We start from the raw sequence: 19,803 nt of genomic DNA on the forward strand, positions 1-19,803 counted from the left end.
GGGCTCCCTCAATTATATCTATATCACAAAGACAAAATCTGGACCAAAAGACAGTTACTGTCCCAAGTGCATCAGCCTTGGGACAACAGATTTGTCTAACAGCTCCTAATAAAATATCATTCTCTTTACAAAAAACAATGAATCTTACTGCATGAAACAGGATACACACCTTTTCAGGACGACATTTAGAAGAGCATTTCCAACATCTTCGCCTGAAACGGCCAAGGCCATGAGCTCCACACAAGTAACATGCAGTGCATGGGCAGCTGGGTTGGGAAACTCATTGAATCTCCAGTCGCAGTTTGGGAATGGACCGGGAGATTTGCCAGCCATCGGTGCAGATGATTAAAGCAATAACTGTTTGCTTGTTTTGAAATTAATGGCTCATATTTGTAGAGTGCTTTACAGTTTTCCAATGTTTCACATGTAAACATCTCATTTGATTATCAATTTATGATTATGAGGCCTCAATAAGTGAGCAGAAATTAAGAGGCAAATACCATGAACCAAATACACTAATACGTTTGACATAACTGAAAGGTATAATCACAAGGTATAAATAGCTGGTCTTCTATAGGTGTGCTTTTATAACTGTGACATGACAGCCATAGAGGCAACCAAAGTAGCCCTAGGCTTCATCTACCTATTTCTTTCAACAGTTGTAAGGCAGGTAATAAGAACATTATAATGAGTAATTCTTTTACTTCAGGAAATAAATCTCTTTGTGTAAGAAAATAAATCATGCCCATTTACGTAAAATTGCTCTACCTAGTAAATAGTGATATGGTATACAAACACATTAAACATAGTGTGCTTATAACTTAAAACATGAAATCAAAAAAAGAAATCAAAATATAAGTAAATCAGCTTTTTCATTAAAAAGGAAGGAAAAACAAGTTTTATTATTATCTATTAGTATATTTTAAAAGCATCCAAGGATTTGTTTAAAGCAACAAAATTCTAGGGGTGGGAGGGGAAAGTGGGTGATGGGCACTGAGGAGGGGACCTGTTGGGATGAGCACTGGGTGTTGTACAGAAACCAATTTGACAATATATTTCATATTAAAAAAAATAATAAAGTAAAGTAACAAAATTCTATATTCTCCAGTAGCAAACAGATGCATTTACTACAATACATAGTATATTTTTTTGGAGATCAATTTTTTTTCTTTGAAACAAACCTTGTAAGGTCTGTTTTTAAGATTTAAATTTTAATGGAGTGAATTTCTGCCTATTTGGCAGCTAAGTTGATGTTGCTAATTTAAGATGTCAAAACCTTTACAAAAGTAAAAACAAAAATAATCTTAAAAGAATTGAAGCCTTGGCATGTATAAAAATATTACCTTGAGGGGTGCCTGGGTGGCTCAGTCATAAAGCATCCGACTCTTGGTTTTGGCTTGGGTCATGATCTCACAGTTTGTGAGTTTGAGCCCCATGTTGGGCTCTGTGCTGACAGCGGGGCACCTGCTTGGGATTCTCTCAGTCCCTCTCTCTCTGCCCCTCTCCAGCTCATGCTGTCTATGTCTCTCTCAAAATGAATAAATAAACTTAAAAAAATATATATTACCTTGAGAAGGTAGTATGTGTCCTCACAAATCAACATATAGTTATTTCTGAAAGGTCTGGAAAAATCACAATGAAAAGGATATTATCTACTAGTCTGCCAATCAATCTGCAATAGTAGGAGTCATCAGGGATCCAAGGATTTTCTTCTCGTGCATTCATGCCACACTTCAGGTACGTGTCACTTAGACACCAGCCTTGGGGTCGATTATCCTTGAGTGAGCCAATGATGGCATGCACAAGTTTTCGCTTGAGATGTGGGCGGTCTCTCAGGTGCATTTCATAGTAGTGCAGAGTATTATACAAATAAGTCACTGGCCGATCTGCCAAGAAGAAAACAATCATCACGAAGTTTATCCAGTTACCAACAACTGTGAAAAACTAACCCTCTGTGTTCAAGATTACCAAAAGATAGCTCAGAAGCCAATGAAACTATTTCACATGCTGGGAAGTTGCGTACGATGAATATTTTTATTTCAAAACAAGGCAGAAGGCTTCGAATAATATATACATGGTATGTAAATGAATAACTGCTGTGGCGCTGTTGATACTAGCAAAAAGATCAGAAGAGCCTCAATGGTCAAAAACAGGGTAAATCATGGCATGTATGGATTAATGGGCTTTTTATGCACTGATAAAAATAATCCATCCTAACACACTATACAGGTATTAAAACAAGGTGCAGAACAGTGTATTATATATTATTTGTGGGGGAAAAAAAACAACAACCCTAACGACACAATAGCTAAGGAAGGAAGCACAAGGAACTGGTAACAGTCGTTGCCCACAGAGAAAGAAACTGGCTAGCTGGAGATCAGGGATGGGACTAACTATTCTTCCCTGCATACCCTTCTCTACTATGTGCATGTTACCTAATCCAAAAAAACAAAAACAAAAACAAAAACAAAATGTTTTTACAGGAATGCTCACTTGAACTTCATACTTACTCTGTAATGCTAACATGCAATTCAGGCTTCTGGTTAGGAGGAAAACATCTTAGATAAAGGACTAAGAAGAACTGCCCCCCACCCCGTCACCCCAGAGAAATATACTTTGTTCCCACAGTGGCTGCTCTAGGACTTTCATGCTCCTGTCACTGACTCCACCATTCTCTAGTCCCATGGTTTCAAACTTTGTAGTTCTCTTCTTTTCTTTCTATATTCTCCCTACAAGCAGCAGTCAAGGCCTGTTCCTTCTTCCTGGACTATCTGTCCCTTCTTTCGCATTCCCAGTGCCATCACAGTTGTTTAGATACTAATCCTACACCTCAAATTTTTTGACGTTAAGTTTTTGAAATGGCTTCCTCCTTCCAAAACATGCTACTGACTACAACTAGATTTAACTTTCTAAAATAATGCTCTCTATGCCATGACCTTAATAACATCTAGTTGACTCTTGATTATCTGCATGTTATAAAATCAAAACTTCTGAGCCTGGCACTTAAAGGTGATCTACATTGTCGGGTACAATGTTTAAATTCTCAAGTTAGCCAATGAGGACACTGTTGTTAAAATGCTGTGATTTTTCCAAAAGATTCCTTCTGCCTAGAATGTTCTCTTCCTCCTGTTTAGATAAATCACATACATCACAGCTCAAATCCTATCATCCAGGAAGCCTGCCAAGACCCTTTAGTTCACAGTAACATCAGTCTGCTCTGAACTCATAACGCTTCTCTTTCTCTACACATTTGGCAATTAATCACACACTATGTAAAAGGGGGCCTCTCCTGCATGTCACTTTTATTTCTGCTATTTAGTACATCTGCTATGATCTACCTATTCATATTTTTATGTCACCTACTTTATACTTCATGGCATCACTATATAGCACTTACTCCCAAAACATTTTTATTGAAAAACAATTAAAATTTGAAAAAGCTCACCATGAAATTTATATAAGCCACCAAGGTGATCTAGTAGAGTCTCCAGTGACTTGGAAACTGGAAGCAGCTCTAAAAACCTGTGGATTACTATATCAAATACTGGGAGAAATCGAAGACACACATTTCCAAAATAGATGGGGAGGTAGGGAGACTGAATCTGCACAGGAGGGTCGACCTGCTCCGCGAGGCCCTCAAAATACAGTTTCTCGGGGTACTTCTGTGGAAGTGAGAAAATGGGAAATGTTTAGGACATCTTTTTTTAAATTCTCTTAAAAAATAGAGCTAAATAAACTTGTCATTTTTAAAAGAATATGAAAACATATTTGTTTTGCAGTGCAATGAAATCTAGAGTCCTTCACTTGACAAAAAGCTCTATTATCCCAAAGGTATATCGAAAAAGATTTATGTATAGAAAATTTGTGATAACCCTTTCATTTTGTATGTAAGTACTCACATCTACTAAAATTGCAGTTTCAATATATTCTTAACGGTAGAGATATTCTAGAACCTCGAGGAAGTTTAGAGAGCTAATTTACTTCTGTACAGATTAGAGAGAAAACAGTGGAACCACAGAGAAAACAGCCAAATCAATTAGCCAAATACCTAAGTCTGGCTTAAGAAGGAGTCACAGAAGCACTGATTTGAATGAGTACCTTGTGATAATTCATGTGCTTGGTGTGCCAGTCGTTCTGTAGCCAGTGCTCTGGAGAATTTTCCTTCACGAAGTCACTCACTCGATTTCTAAAATCATTTGGTTTGAGTAACAGCAACTGAATTATGAAATAACAAACCTGGGCTTCATTTCCTTCATGACTACGCATGGCCTTTGGAGAAAAACAGAAAAATGATATTAAAATGTCTGACCTGTGCAAAAGCATGGCCCCTCCACTAGAGAGTCTAAATTGGAATACAGTAATACCTCACTATCATTACAGTTTCAATATATGTGGAGTCTACCCCTAGCCAACTGTTCAGAATTCCCTAAGCAGATTTAACTTTCTTACTCATTTTTGGATCTCACCATTCCTTCTGTCTCAAGTATCACTCTTTTTTCTTTTGTTGAAATTTAACCCATTTTTCAAGATATATCACCTGGGTAGATGTGCTCTCATTACTGCCTGGCGATATTTTCCTCACTCACACCTCTGTCTGATCCTTCTATCTTATTGATTTATAGACTTAGCTTACTTCCCCTACTATATCATAACCATATTTATGTTCTGCAGCTAAGAGGTTAATGTTAACCAACTAAGCCACCCCAATATCAACACTACAGTATTTTTTTAAATGTTTATTTATTTTTGAGACAGGGAGAGAGAGAGAGAGAGAGAGAGAGAGAGAGAGAGAGAGAGAGAGAGAGAGATTGATTGATTGATTGAGGGACAGGCGGAGAGAGATGGAGACACAGAATCCGAAGCAGGCTCTAAGCTCTGAGCTGTCAGCACAGAGCCCGACGTGGGGCTTAAACTCATGAAGCATGAGATCATGACCTGAGCCGAAGTCAGACACAACCAACTGAGCCACCCAGGTGACCCAACACTACAGTGTTAAAAAAAATAAGTATTTTCCGGCCTTGTTCAGTGTCTTCTCTTAAAATCTTGCCGAAATAGGGGTGCCTGCATGGCTTAGTCAATTAAACATCCAACTTCAGCTCAGCTCATGATCTCACGGTTCGTGAGTTTGAGTCCCGCATAGGGCTCTGTGCTGACAGCTCAGAGCCTGGAGCCTGCTCCGGATTCTGTGTCTCCCTCTCCCTCTGCCCCTTCCCTGCTCACGCCCTGTCTCTCTCTCTCAAAAATAAATAAATAAATGTTAAAAAAAATTTTTAAAAGTTGTTTGCTGAAATAGACATCAAAGATGAGAAAAAAAGAATTTGAGGAATATTGGGTGGCTATGAGAAACATTCAGTTCTGACTGTGGCCACCAAAGTGTTCAGAAATGATTATTAACACTCTGCAAAGAAATATGATGGCTTTTTACCACTCCTGCCTCTAGTGGGAGCCTTTGGGAATCAACTCAGGGTTTAACTAACTGTTTATACTTTCACAGCATCACAAGATCAGGACCATGTCTGTCTTACTTACTTCTATACTTTCTGTGCATCAAACATAGCAGATATTCGATACATGCTTACTGAATGAATGAATGAATAAATACACTGGGAAATCTCTAGTTCCTTAGGGAATTGATAGTAATACTTGATTATAGTATAATTTCATTAAATCCTTAGAAGCAATATAGTTAGATCAGCACAAGGTCTATCAGTCACACACACTGATCCAAAACAGAATGAGGCGGCTTAGAAACTTATTCCTAAGTGAGCATATTCTTACCAGGCAGAGAATTAATCTGTCCAATGTAACAATGTTGTACTTCCATACCATGTCATTAAGAATTTCAATGCATTTGTTGAGTTGCTGACCCCCAGCTGATGTAGAGAACTCATATACTAGGAAATCTGCAAATGTTCTCACATGGGCAACCAAGGCCCTGGCTCCAATTCTTTCTAATACTCTGGAAATCAGAGAGTAAAAAATAAGTTATATTGCTGTATGGTAATAATGGATTGTCAAATGGAATGCAGATCTAGGTTTTTGGCTTACCTATAGCCAATCTGATTTATATGATCTGTTTCCAAGAGCATTTTCCAGAGAAGACAAAGGAAGAGAGGAGGAGAGCCTTGCATAGAAAAGTGGGTAATGATGTCATTTTCATTGGTCATTGACTTCCACTTCCTATACTCCTCTTCCACATTTTTTTTCAGATTAAAACGGCTTTCCTGAGGTACGTTATTTTGTTTGAAGAATGCCTTAAAGGAAGATGAGAAGTTTACTTCAAGGGTTATACTAGAAAGAACACTGGCTACAGAGTTCAGAAGCCAGTTCTAGGCTTGATTATGACACTAATAAACTCTAGGCAACCTCAAGCAACTTAGTAATCAAGCCTTGAATGTCTATAATGGGAAAATACACAGGCTTAATTTGGTATCTCTAAGATTCCCTTTCTAGATTTCCTAAACAGAAATTCCAAGTAAGCCTGAATTCAAAGCTTCTTCAATCATCTGTTGATACTTCTGTTCATCATTAAAAAGAAAAAAAAAAAAAGAAATTTATGTATCCTTTGGTTACATATTTTAGCATCTCTGTAAGGAAAATCTATTACACAGCCAAATGGGTCTCAGACCATCAGTATTGACACCATCTGGGACCTGTAAGAAATGCAGTCTTGGACCCCATTCCAGACCTACTGAATTGGAAGTTCTGCACCTAGGGCCCAGCAGTCTGTATCCGAACAAGCCCTCTAGGTGATCCTGGTAAAGTTGAGAACTACTGCTTTAGCCCTATTAGAAGTTATAGAAAGCAGATGTTCATTATGCTTAAACTTTTCTTTGCAAAGTAGAGGACAGATGAAGTTTTCTTTTCTCCATATTATAAAAGCCAAGCTTATAGTTTTTCTCTCTGTGTGATTAAGAAAAAATTCAGTCAAGTGCACCAATGTGTATTCTGTGCAGCTCCATTAACTTGTATTTCTCCCCATTTCAGTTCTAAGAGAAAGAATTTTTTAGGTAACGTGTTAATTCTCACAAGATTCTAAAACTGTTAATAATATGAGATCATAATTAAATTTTTAGGAATATATACAGTCCTAGAGTACGACAAGGAACAAGTCAAGACACTTGGAATAGCAAAGATTTTTTGAAAAAGAAATAAAAGCTAATTTCCTTTGGATATCACTAAAACAAAGTCTCTAGTATAACACTAAATGGGAAAGAATGACTTTATATATATTAAATGGAAGAATGATTTTTACATATTCAACATGTAATTCAAGACCAGATTACCTGTAGTGGGCCTGGAAAACAGCTAAGAGTGTGTGATGCCCAATTATGAGGAGTAAAACTCATGATGGTCTGAAGTATATCTTTACACCAAGTTCCCTGAATTGAATCAGAGCCTGTAAAAAAATCTAAACATAAACAAAAAATGTAATCCAGATATAAATGATCATACCCACAATTCTTAAATATCACAGAGAAAGCAACAAACAATTATGCACACCCAAGGAATTTCACGGCAATACACTCACTGCTTCACTAGTTATATTCAGCTTAGGACTAAGTTTTTTTAGTTTATGTGAGTGATTTGAATGATCGCGTTAGTAAGTAAGAACACAATTAGTGGAAAGAAGACAAAAGACATTGCAATCTACTTTTTTTTAAGGTTACAGAGCACCAATGATACAACAGTGATACAGGCCCACCACGAATGCTCATGTAGTTGACTCTGACAATAAGGAGTCAGCACTTCACTGAGCCAAGGAAATATAATTACAAAAGCAGCTATCTTTTCTAGTGATTGAAACAGCTATAGACTATAACTCTCTAAATCAAGAAGGTTAATTTATATAAAATAAGATAGTTCACACAGATGTTATTTCAGGCTGCTAAATCCAGTAACTATTTCTTTAAAACAGCAGTTTTCCAAGTGTGGTCTGTGGAGTCTGTGGGTCCCCAATATCCTTTCACGGATTTGATGAGGTAAAAACTACTAAAATAATTATAATAAGACAGCATTGACTTTTTTACTGTGTTAACATGTGCACCAATAGTGCAAAGGTAATGATAGGGAAAACTGCTGGCCCGTAGAACAAATCAAACTGTGGCACCAAACTATACTAACAGCCGTTGTAATCTTCACTATGCTCTTGGCTGGGGGTTGCGGGTGGGGAGAAGGAGCCAGTTTTACTTAAGAATATCCTTGAAGTAGTGAAAAAGACTGTATCTCAGCCCTTAAGTACAGCTCATTTTAATATTCTGTGTGATAAAAACGGAGGTATGAATAGTGTTCTAGCTACTATTATACATCAAAGTATGATGGGTATCTTAAGGAAAAGTACTTGTGCAATTGTTTGAATACTGAGTGAAATTAGCTCTTTTTTTAAAAATGGAATTCCATTTTTACTTAAAAGAACATCTGACAGAAAACTACAGTTATTCAGACTTGGCCACTAAGCACACATTTTCTTGAAAATTAACAAAGGGAGCCTGTTACTTCAAGGAAAACAAATGACCACATCTTTTGCCAGTGATAAAATTTGACACTTCAAGTGAAACATCAAAATTTTGGAAAACTTGTATCTACTACTATAAACCTAATAGTTTTATAAAACTTAAAGATTTTCCTAAAGAAATTTGTAGTGATATAAACAAATGTAATTTTATGATACTGTATAATGAAGTGTGCGAACATTTATAAGATCTATATAATTCACTGAACCAATGTCTTCCAAAACACTAATTCATGAAGTTACAAAATATGGATTAAAAAAATCCATTAAATGTGCAAAACAGACCAATGGGTTATAATGTAATAGAGTAAAAAAAGTTCACTGATAGAGTTTTGGATTGCATTCTACATTGCACCAAACATTTAAGAAACCATCTCTTGTCCAATTTTGTGTGACATCAAAGAGTATTCACAATTATTGGAAAGGCTATTAAAATACTCCTCTCCTTTCCAACCTATTACCTGGGTGAGGCCATATTTTCTTCATTTCTAAAATAACACATTGAGATAGATGAAATGCAGAAGTAAATATGAGAATCTAGCAAAGCTTTCTTTACATCAGATATTAGAGATGTAAAAAATGTGAAAAAATGGCACCTCTTCTCACTAAAGTTTTGTTTTGGAGAATATATAGTTTATTTTTCATAAAAAATGAGAATGTTAATATACGTTTATTATTTTTAAGGGAATCAAACAAATACTAAAAAAGCATCTATCTTAATATCTATAAGGTAAATATTGATAAAATAATAAATATTGATAAAATCCATATAAATGGAAAATCTTTGGGAATTTGTATGTTTTTAAGAATGTTAAGTGGTCCTGGGGTGCCTGGATGGCTCAGTTGGTTGAACATTCCACCTTGGCTCTGGTCATGATCTCATAGTCCACGAGTTCAAGCTCTGCCCCAGGCTCTGTGCTGACAGCTCAGAGTCTGGAGCCTGCTTCAGATTGTGTGTCTCCCTCTCTCTCTGCCCCTCCTCCCCCTTCCCCACTCACGCTCTGTCTCCCTCTCTCTCTGAAAAGGTAAACATTAAAAAAAATTTACAAATGTTAAGTGGTCCTGAGACCAAAAAGGTCATGAACCACTACTTAAAAATGATGTAAAATGGCTGGAAACTGAAGCTCAACCTAGTTAAAAAATGATAGTACACAAAAGAACCTACAGTAATGATTGAAATGGTGAAGGTATTAAAACAACTTTTTTTTTTTTTTTTTTTAATTTTTTTTCAACGTTTATTTATTTTTTGGGACAGAGAGAGACAGAGCATGAACGGGGGAGGGGCAGAGAGAGAGGGAGACACAGAATCAGAAACAGGCTCCAGGCTCTGAGCCATCAGCCAGCCCGATGCGGGGCTCGAACTCCCGGACCGCGAGATCGTGACCTGGCTGAAGTCGGACGCTTAACCGACTGCGCCACCCAGGCGCCCCAAAACAACTTTTTTTTTAAACATATGAAAAGGGTCTTTTCACGATGCTTCTTTAATAATCACTAAGGACACAGCATGCTCTAATTCATTTGTTTTCCTTATTGATGGTGGCACATTCACTGTACCTGTTACATGAGTTGCTCTAGCTAAGGTCAGTATCAAGGCTCGGTTCAGCTCCTCAGATTCCGCGGACAGCACCGTTTTGGGATCACTCAGGAAGCGTGTGAACTGTGGCTGTACCTCCGAACTACCTAATGCTGTTATAAGCCTAAGTGCGGTACTCTCAACACTAAAAGGTGAGAGAACAAAAAGAAATGTGAAAAAGTTAAGTGGCACATAAAATTTCAGAATTATAGAATTGAATCTAGTTCTAGGTTAATTACAATTGAAAAATATGGAAACTCTGAATTCCTCTTCTTTGATTAAAAAAAAAAAAAAAAACCTTCCTCCATTGAGTAAGATTGAACTTTGTCTTAAAAACCTGAGATACCAAATGTTATAGCAAACACCATCTGAAATTTTTTTACATATTTGAAAAAGATAGCCTGCAGCTTATAGGACTAAACAATTTCACCTGGATATATAGGATTTCAAAAATTACATTTTTTAGGGGTGTGTGGGTGGCTCAGTCACTTAAGCATCCAACTCTTGATTTCCGCTCAGGTCACGATCTCACAGTTTGTGGGTTCAAGCTCCACGTTGGGCTCTGTACTGTATGGAGCCCATTTGGGATTCTCTCTCCCTCTCTCTCTGCCCCTCCCCTGCTTGTACTCTCTCTCTCAAAATAAATAAACGTTAAAGTAGCCTCTTATTTAAAAAAATTTTATTTTATTTTATTAATGTTTATTCATTCAGAGAACACACACGCACAAAGGCATGGGAGGGGCAGAGAGACAGGGGGACAAAGGATCTAAAGCAGGGTGGGTGCTGACAGCAGAGTGGCCAATGCAGGGCTGGAACTCACAAACTGAACGATGATCATGACCTGAACTGAAGTTGGACGCTCAACCAACCATTCTAAAGGGCTAAATTAGAACCCAGGTGCCCCTTAAAAAAAATTTATATTTTTAAATCTCAAATATATTTTCACTTAAAACAAAATCAAAGTGACATGATAATTTAACCATAATCTAAAGTATATTTAAATCCAATATTCTAAATATTTTTAATGTTTAATTTTTGAGAGAGAGAGCGAGAGAGAGGGAGGGAGGGAGGGGTAGAGAGGGAGACAAAGAACTCAAGCAGGCTCCAGGCTCTGCGCCATCAGCACAGAGTCCAGTGCGGGGCTCCAACCCACGAACTGTGAGATCATGACATGAGCCCAAGTCTGACGCTTAACCGACTGAGCCACCCAAGCGCCCCTAAATCCAATATTCTAAAGGGCTAAATTAGAACATATCATCAAAGGCCTTGAAAGTACTTTTTCTCAGTCCAAAGATCACTAGGCAAGGACTCAACTATCTTAATAACTTTCTATTTAAAAGCTGTACTCTACTTCTATATTGGAAATAAGATGCTCTAGAAGAAGAGTTTTATGACAAATGAATACAAATACTATTAAGGATTAAGTTCCCATCTCCAACAAAGTTTCTAATAAATCTTAAGGGAAGACAGTCATCAAAGAACTCACCAGAGATGGAGCTGGTTCTGGTTTGTTTGTGCGACTGCAGCTAAAGTATGAAGATGGCTCAGGAGCTGCACTCGGTAATGAGGCTGAATGTGGTGCATCCGGTAGCTGAACATCTCGAGAAGTGTGTGCAAGATCCCCCAGGCATGTGACTTGAAAACAGTTGGCAAAAGTTGACCTTGAGGAATAAGACAATTTAAGGCACCAATTACAAAAGTTATGAATTAAAAACATTTCAAGAGCCACATGGAGTAAAATCTACGTAAAGATTTGATCATGAACGGACACACACACACACACACACACACACACACACTTTCCAAATTTTCTCCATAATTTCTCCTTTAATGGTAACGAAAAAAGTCCAGATCCTAATTATAATACCAAGTTTGCCCCTTTTTTCCCCTTGGAATTTGACAAATGAGACTCAAGTTCATCTAGAAAAATAAGAGACAATAAATGAAAAAAAAATTACCCTTCCTCACTTCTCAGTTCTTTCAAATTACTTTTATAAAGTTAATGTTTCCAGTCTTTTGAAGCATGAGGATCACTTTTTAATATACAGATTGCATTACACCCACCCCTATTCCCTCCTCTCTCCCCAAAAAGTTTTATTGAACCCTTGATTATCTGGGAAGAAGAGTAATTATGGTTAAAACTAAAATTACACCATATTAGTGAAAAGTTACAATTACCATGAATCAGAAAAAAACTTCTATATTACAAAGTATATATTATTTAGAACTATGTAACAACTAATAAACATTACAAGCTGTCTTCTAAAATGCAGGAAAACTCCTTTCCTATTGCCAGACTTAGCCCCAGGGGCAAACTAGCAAAAGAAGCATATGAGACCACAGATTCTTGCATGAGTACAGGGACCATGTCTGTTTAGCTCATTGTATCCCAAGCACTTAACATAATACCCCTTTCTTATCATAACTTTACTTAAAAATGCAGCTTACTCTCCTGATTCTCACACTTCCTACCCCCCTTTTTTGCTTTATTTTTCTCCATAAGACATATCATCTGACATATTCTATACTTCATTTATTTACTTGTCTCCCTCATTAGCAGGTAATCTCTATGATGGCAGTGACATCTTTACGCTGTTGTATCCCCAGCACCTAAAAGAATACCTGTTGAATGAATGAATGGGTTAATGGGTACAAACACCAGAAAGTCCCGTCTTACTGATAAATCCTTTGATGCCCAAAGACTCTATTTCCATATAGACCAATAAACGACTGTACGTTTCCACTAGGGCTGGAGCCAAGGCCACACTGGATTTTGCATGAGCAAGTTTTATCACTCTGGTAGCAATGCTATGGATAAGGCTGAGGAGAAACAAAAGAAAAGAAAAATCCATATTTTTGACATAAACATAGGATTAGTGTATTTATAGGAAACTTGGTATAAATCTAAGTTCAAAAATGAATGAGCTCCATTTTAATTATTTCAGCCATGCAGGACACCTGGTAGTGATGCACTGTATAACCCGAGACGAATTCTGGTTTGCATGGTGTTTTCAATGTGCATCAGGATCCCTCTGCTCATGCAAAAAGCAAAATTTGGGTACAACTCATAATACACTTGAATTGAAAAAAAAATAAATAAAAAGACCAGGGGTAGCTGGGTGGCTCAGTTGGTTAAGCGTCCAACTCGATATTGGCTCAGGTCATGCTCTCACGGTTCATAAGATCAAACACTGCGTCAGGTTCTGCACTGACGGCTTACAGCCCACTTGGGATTCTCTCTCTCCCTCTCTCTCTGCCCCTCCCCTGTGCACTCTCAAAATACATATTTTTTTTTTAAAAAAGACTGAAACAAAAACTAAAACACAAAAAGAAACCCAAACCTCAAAAATAATTTTAATAAAAGAACATGCATGAATGGCTTTAGTCTGTTTTTCTCTTTCAAATATGTAACTAAAACTGTTTGAGAAAGTAAACAACTTTTATTATGGAATTACTTAAAAAAAAATCACTGCTAAGATCCAAATGTTGGGTTCTAACAGGGCTTCCCTCAACTCTGTCACCCAAGCAGGTAAAGCACATGTATAATTTTATGACAACGTTTACCATGAGAAAAAGAGCATGGCTTTTCTAGAACTGATGTCCCACAGATACATTCTCTTTCACCCACAGTGTCTGATGTTTGAGCCAGTACTTAACAGCTGAAAGACTAGAAATAAAATTCTGGATTTCTACCCCTTCTCAAAAAAAATTTAGAAGATTTAGTTACATTAGCTTATGTTCTTACATTATAGAAATTACCTAAAATGGCAGCACCATGAGGAAAGTTTCAGTCAGCCTCAATTCCTTCTATATACACACACTTCCATGTGCACTAATATCTGACTCTCTTCCACTCAGCAGAATGTGTCACTCATTTACATTATCAGCTTGGCTCTTAAGGGGTACTTAAGGTTCAAGAATCACACCCAACAGAGCATTTTCTGTCTTTTGGAAACCATAATGTCAATTCTAAGAGCATCCTATTTGTAATCAATACAGCAAAGGCATTATAATTTTCACATTCCTGGACTCAGCTATTTCCAGCAAATTACTTGATAAAAATGTACTATGGGTAGATGTAAAGACATAAAAATAATCTTCTAGCCATCATTATAATAGTAAGACACCATGAATAACTCATGCCCAACAATGCAGAACTGGCTAAATAATTATATATGGCCACACCAAAGACTTCTTTGTAGCAATTAAAACAGATGTTTCTGAAAAACACTAAACCTAAAGAGGTGTTTGACAGATTATTATGGGGAAAAGGTCGTTATAACAAAGTGTTACTGTAAGAACACATTTTATTAAAAAAAAAAAACAAAAAACCTAGCCCATAAATTCATATATTTATACATAGAAAAAAAGACTCAGAACATATACCAAAAAATTTTACAAGGCTTATTTGTTATGATGAGATTATAGCAGTTATTTTCTTCAGGTTTATTTTATATTCTAGAATTCCTATAATAAATAACTTTTATAATAAACCAAATCATGAAAAAAATGCAACTGACCATAAAAAACACACACATAATCATGAAATCATGCCTGTACTACACCGATATCAATTCCCCAACACAGGACCAAATAAATAAAAAGAACATACCTCATTTTGGCATGAACCGTCAGTGAGTCCAGGAGGTTCATGGGTAAGGGAGTAATAGATGCGGAAGCCAGGCAGCTCGTTCCAGGAAGAGGTACTCTCATAATTCCATTCCCATAAATAGTTTCTACCAGAGCTCCCATGGGTAAGGTAAAACATTCGGAATTTGTAGAGTATGCATTACACAGCAGGGCGATCTTATAGTCATTCATCTGTAAACTTTTATTTCTAAGACTCTGCTGTAGGAACCTACAATTTCAAGTACCATCAAACAGTAAAAAACGCAAGTAACTTCCAGAAAGTTAGCTTTGTGTTTTAAAAAACATTTACTTTCATGAAATGATTTACCAATACTATCTTTATTCCTACAGGTATAATAGTTTCTGCTCAAAATATAGAGTGGTTAACGTACAAAAGTTTAAGTAGCATATCAATAAGAACTTAAATAATAATAAGCTACCAGTTAATGAATATGTGTTAAGTATTACTACATACACAGCACTAAGATTCAAACAATGAACAAGTAACTCACAAATTCTATTTATTATCCATCTGGCTAAGTATAACAATGTGCCTTCATTATAGATGTCACTGTGAAAAGATGATTGAGGAATGTCTCATAAAGGGACAGCCAAATGGAATGTGAAGTCTGACTCCCCTACAGTCTCCTATGAAGAGATCTGGAGATCCTTTCCAGAAGTTCTAGGTGGGAAGTTCAGATATTCCTAATATCCGTGACTATCTAAAGCCAAGTCCTATGCTCTTTTTAAGAGCATCTTCTTTGAGTTATCACAGCTCTGGAAATGATGTAAGGGAGCACACCAGCCAGAAAAGCTCAAACAGTCCTGGCAGCCAGGGAGTGAAAGAGATCTGTCAGATCACGCTCAAATCCTGAGTGCTTAGGAAATTTGGAAACATTTTCACATACTTCTGGAAATTAAGAACTTTAATTAAGGTAAAACATGTAAAAGCAAAGATTAGACCTGGACATTAAAAATTATATATCTGCATACATATAAACAGAATTAATTTTCTAATTGTTTTCTGATGCAGGTTACTGGTCAGTCTCTCTTGGCAGGACATGCAATTAAATATTCACCTTTACCTCCAGTGGGTGTGGGGAGATTTCTATACTTCATACAAATACCGAGACTGACATTAGCCTATAATGACATTAGGCTAATGTCATTGTCGTTTTTTAAAACAGTAATTTTAAAAAATGAACTGTTAAGCTACAAATTACTTACTCATGGTGAAGCTTTAGAGAATGAGGTATTGGAATCTGTAGCTTGGAGTTGTCATTTTGGGCTTTTCTATTGAGATGAATCCAAATGCAAGTCATTGCAAAGGCATGAGTTGACTGGGGTTTGTTAATATCAGGAACTGGGATATACTGGAAAACAATTTGCATATTATAAGAAAGAGAAGAATTAACAAATTGTAAATATTTTAATAAATATGTATTCTAATAATCCATTGTTGATATAACTCTTTTTAAAATACTCTGTATTAATTCAGCTTCAATTGTTCTTTGACTCTTTAATAATATAAATCAGAAGATCTAACAGCTATAAAAAATTAAAACTATTACAAGATTGTTTACTTGCCAAGGAATTAACAGAAATTCACAGGTGCTGTCACAGAGCATTCACAATCATTCAAAAATTTACATTCTTTAAAAAAACAGACACATTATGAAATTTTACTGAATGTGATAAATATACTATAAACTCTGAATTTCTAAAGGTCACATATATGGTTTTCAAGAACACAGAAAAATTAAGAAATATGCAATCTAAATAAGTACTGTATTCAATATATATTATCACACACACTATACATATTGTATACTGATGGGGGAAATGATATGGACATGTGGAATTTGCTTTAAAATTGTCTAGTATTAACAAAAAAAGATGAGTGTAAAGATGAAGCAAGGACGTTTCTTAAAACTACAATGATGTATCACCTCACACCTGTCAGAATGGCCAAAATAGAAAACACAAGAAACAAGTGTTGGTGAGGATGTGGAGAAAAAGGAACCCTAGTGCACTGTTGGTGGGAATGCAAACTGTGCAAGACAGCATGGAGGTTCCTCAAAAAGTTCCTTAAAAGTTAGAACTACTCTACAATCCAGTAATCACACTACTAGGTATTTACCCCCAAAACAGAAAAAAAACATGAATTCAAAGAGATACACACACCCCTGTGCTTACTGCAACATTATTTACAACAGCCAAATTATGGAAGCAGCCCAAGTGTACACTGATGAACGAATGAAGATATGGCGTGCGCACACACACACACACACACACACACACACACACACACACGATGGAATATTATTCAGTCACAAAAAAGAATGAAATCTTGTCATTTGCAACATGGTTGGAGCTAAAGAGCATGTTAAGTGAAATAAGGCAGTTAGGGAAAGACAAATATCATATGATTTCACTCATATGTGGAATTTAAGAAACAAAACAAATGAGCAAAGAAAAAAAAAAGGGAGAGACAAACCAAGAAATAGACTTTTAATTATAGAGAACAAAGTAATGGCTACCAGAGGGGAGGTGGGTGGGTGGGGGGATGGGTAAAATAGGTGATGGGGATAAGAGTACGCTTATCTTGATGAGCACTAACATACAGAATTGTTGAATCACTATATTGTATACCTGAGACTAATGAAAAACTTAGAAAGTATTTTTTGGTGATGAGTACACAGGGGTTTATTTTTTTATTCACCCTACCTTTTTTGTGCACTTAAAAATTTCCATAATAACATGTGTTTAAAGAAATGGCAATCGTCAATATATACCATATTTTACCCAAATACCTCATCTAACAGAACAATGGGGAAACATACTAAACTCACAAACAAACAAAAACAGACATTAACAGACACTGATGTTATTTGATCATTCAATGATTTGTATAGATCAAAACAGCTTAATGCTTTTAAAAAATTGTAAACCTACTTAGAATACAGAGAAATACACCTGGCTGGCTCAGTTGGTTAAGTATACCACTTTTGATTTCGTTTCAGGTCATGATCTCATGACTGTGAGATCGAGTCCCATGTTGGACTCCATGCTGGGCATAGAGCCTGTTGAAGATACTTGCTCTTCCTCTCCCTCCTCCCCTCCCCTGCTCATGTGCTCCCTCTCAAAAAAAAAAAAAAAAAAAAAGAATATAGAGAAAGAGCTTGCTATAGATGTTCAATTTAATTTAAGATAAGCTTCAGAACTAATCTAGTTCAATTTCTTCACTTTCCATGAGTAAACTAATATCAAGAGAGACTCATGTACCATCTCATGATTTTTAGTCACAGAATTGGGAAAGAACCCAGGTTTTCAGCTTCCAAATCCGGTAACCTGTTCACAAAATCACACAAAAATCCTTACACATAAATTAGACATACTCCCCTCATCACACTGTTAACAATTTGTAAAACTTACTTCTTTTTCTGGGTACAGAAGGTCAAAGAGCTTCATGACAGGGAGAAAATCAGCGAGTGCATTTTTCTGAATACTTCCAGAAATGAATTGCAGGAGAACCCACATTAGATGATCTCTGCCTTTAATCAGTCCTCTCCCTGCTAACTGTAAAAGATGTTTAAATACACATCTACACAGCTGGTTAAAGAGATGGATGTAGTAAAGTTTAAAGGGAAAAAAACAAAAACAAAACCCCCACAAAAAACAGGAGAAACCCTGTTCTCCGAAAGTTAGCATCCACCTTTGGCATTTACAATACTTAATCTCAACTTAAGACACACCAAGCAAAGCCTTTTAAATTATTTTAATATTATATATAGAGTTCCTTCCTGATCCCCAAACAACTATACATATCAAAAGTTCAATGTTTTAGAGCATAACTAAGTTGATCATGTATGCAAGAGAATCAAGTTTAATATAATTGCTAAAAATCTTTCATCAAAACACAAGGAATACTTCATTATACAAAAAGGATTTTTTTTCTTTAATTTAAAATCCTTGAGGAGTGGGTATCAAAAAACACTTTTCCTGGTTTCCTGTAGATTAGAACAGAAATCAATGGTGGTGGGGGTGGCAGTGGGGGGAACTGGTGGTTAGAAGGATTTTAACAATGCTTACGAAAAATTTTCCCCCCAAAAATCATGCTGTAGAGATGCTATAACAACATTTATTTGCATTCAACATGTCTAAAACATTATGATAAAACCAACTCTTCTACAAATTTACTCGTCCATTTGTGTTCCCTGTTTTGGATTCATTGTCCCACTTTTTCATTCACTGCCAAAGCAGAAACCAGTGAGTGATGCCAGACTCCTGTTACTCCCTCTGTTACCTACCCATTACCAAGTCCTATTCACCTCTCAGCTTTTCTGGTCTTGGGCTCCTCCTCTCTTTTCTGGCTGAGGCCGTCAGCATCTCCCACCCAGATCACTGCAAAGGTTCCCTTACCAACATCCTTGCCTCTGACTTTGGACCTGTCCATTTTTATGTCCCCATCTTCCTACATGTGGCAATTAGCAGTAATTATTCCGACGTATATATGATGAGGTCATTCCCCTCCTCATTTGCCGCCCAAAGAGAATCTAAACTCATTAGAACAAATATGTTTGTCCATGTAAAGCTTTCCACGTCTGGTCTTGCCTTACTGCCTTTCTGTTCTCACCAACACTTCCCCATTTATATTTTTCTCTCCAATTCTCACACACTTTTGTCCTTTCCAAAATGATCATCTTATTGCTATGGAAACACTTTCCTATCTTTTCCTCTTGGCAAATTTCTATTTGTCTTCAATATCTCTTTGCTAAAGCCATTCCTGATGTCTTTAATAGGGATTATTCTCCTTTGTTTCCATTGCAGGAAAACATGCTTCCATTATGCAAACTATTATTGTAATCAAATTGTTTATATCTGTATCTTCCCATAAGTAAGGAGCTCCTTGAGGGTACTGTAGTGCCCTTTCATTTTGTATCCCCTGGTCCTCGCACTATGAATATGTGGAATGAATGACTGAAACCAATATTTACAGTGACAAGAAAGTGGAAAGTTTAGAAGCCATAAAGGCACTGAACAAAACGGCCATCAGGGCTCAGAGCTTCGGCCACTGCCGAAACCACTA

General features: G+C 36.6%; 1 protein-coding gene across 2 annotated transcripts in view; it reads right to left on the reverse strand.

Annotated features, from left to right (window-relative positions):
* Positions 1-19,803, reverse strand: part of MED23 (mediator complex subunit 23) — a 44,550-nt gene that overhangs the window by 7,413 nt on the left and 17,334 nt on the right. For both annotated transcript variants that reach the window (XM_011282609.4, XM_011282608.4), the window contains 13 exons: positions 18,150-18,293; positions 15,942-16,087; positions 14,698-14,943; positions 12,763-12,905; positions 11,572-11,746; positions 10,067-10,230; positions 7,287-7,411; positions 6,049-6,254; positions 5,779-5,959; positions 4,099-4,269; positions 3,446-3,662; positions 1,650-1,886; positions 170-335 (listed from right to left, as the gene is read on the reverse strand). In XM_011282609.4, coding sequence (XP_011280911.1) covers positions 170-335; positions 1,650-1,886; positions 3,446-3,662; positions 4,099-4,269; positions 5,779-5,959; positions 6,049-6,254; positions 7,287-7,411; positions 10,067-10,230; positions 11,572-11,746; positions 12,763-12,905; positions 14,698-14,943; positions 15,942-16,087; positions 18,150-18,293 — 2,321 coding nt within the window. The remainder of the gene's footprint in view (positions 1-169; positions 336-1,649; positions 1,887-3,445; positions 3,663-4,098; positions 4,270-5,778; positions 5,960-6,048; positions 6,255-7,286; positions 7,412-10,066; positions 10,231-11,571; positions 11,747-12,762; positions 12,906-14,697; positions 14,944-15,941; positions 16,088-18,149; positions 18,294-19,803) is intronic.

This window comes from Felis catus, chromosome B2 (genome assembly GCF_018350175.1).
Source record: "Felis catus isolate Fca126 chromosome B2, F.catus_Fca126_mat1.0, whole genome shotgun sequence".
NCBI lineage: Eukaryota > Metazoa > Chordata > Mammalia > Carnivora > Felidae > Felis > Felis catus.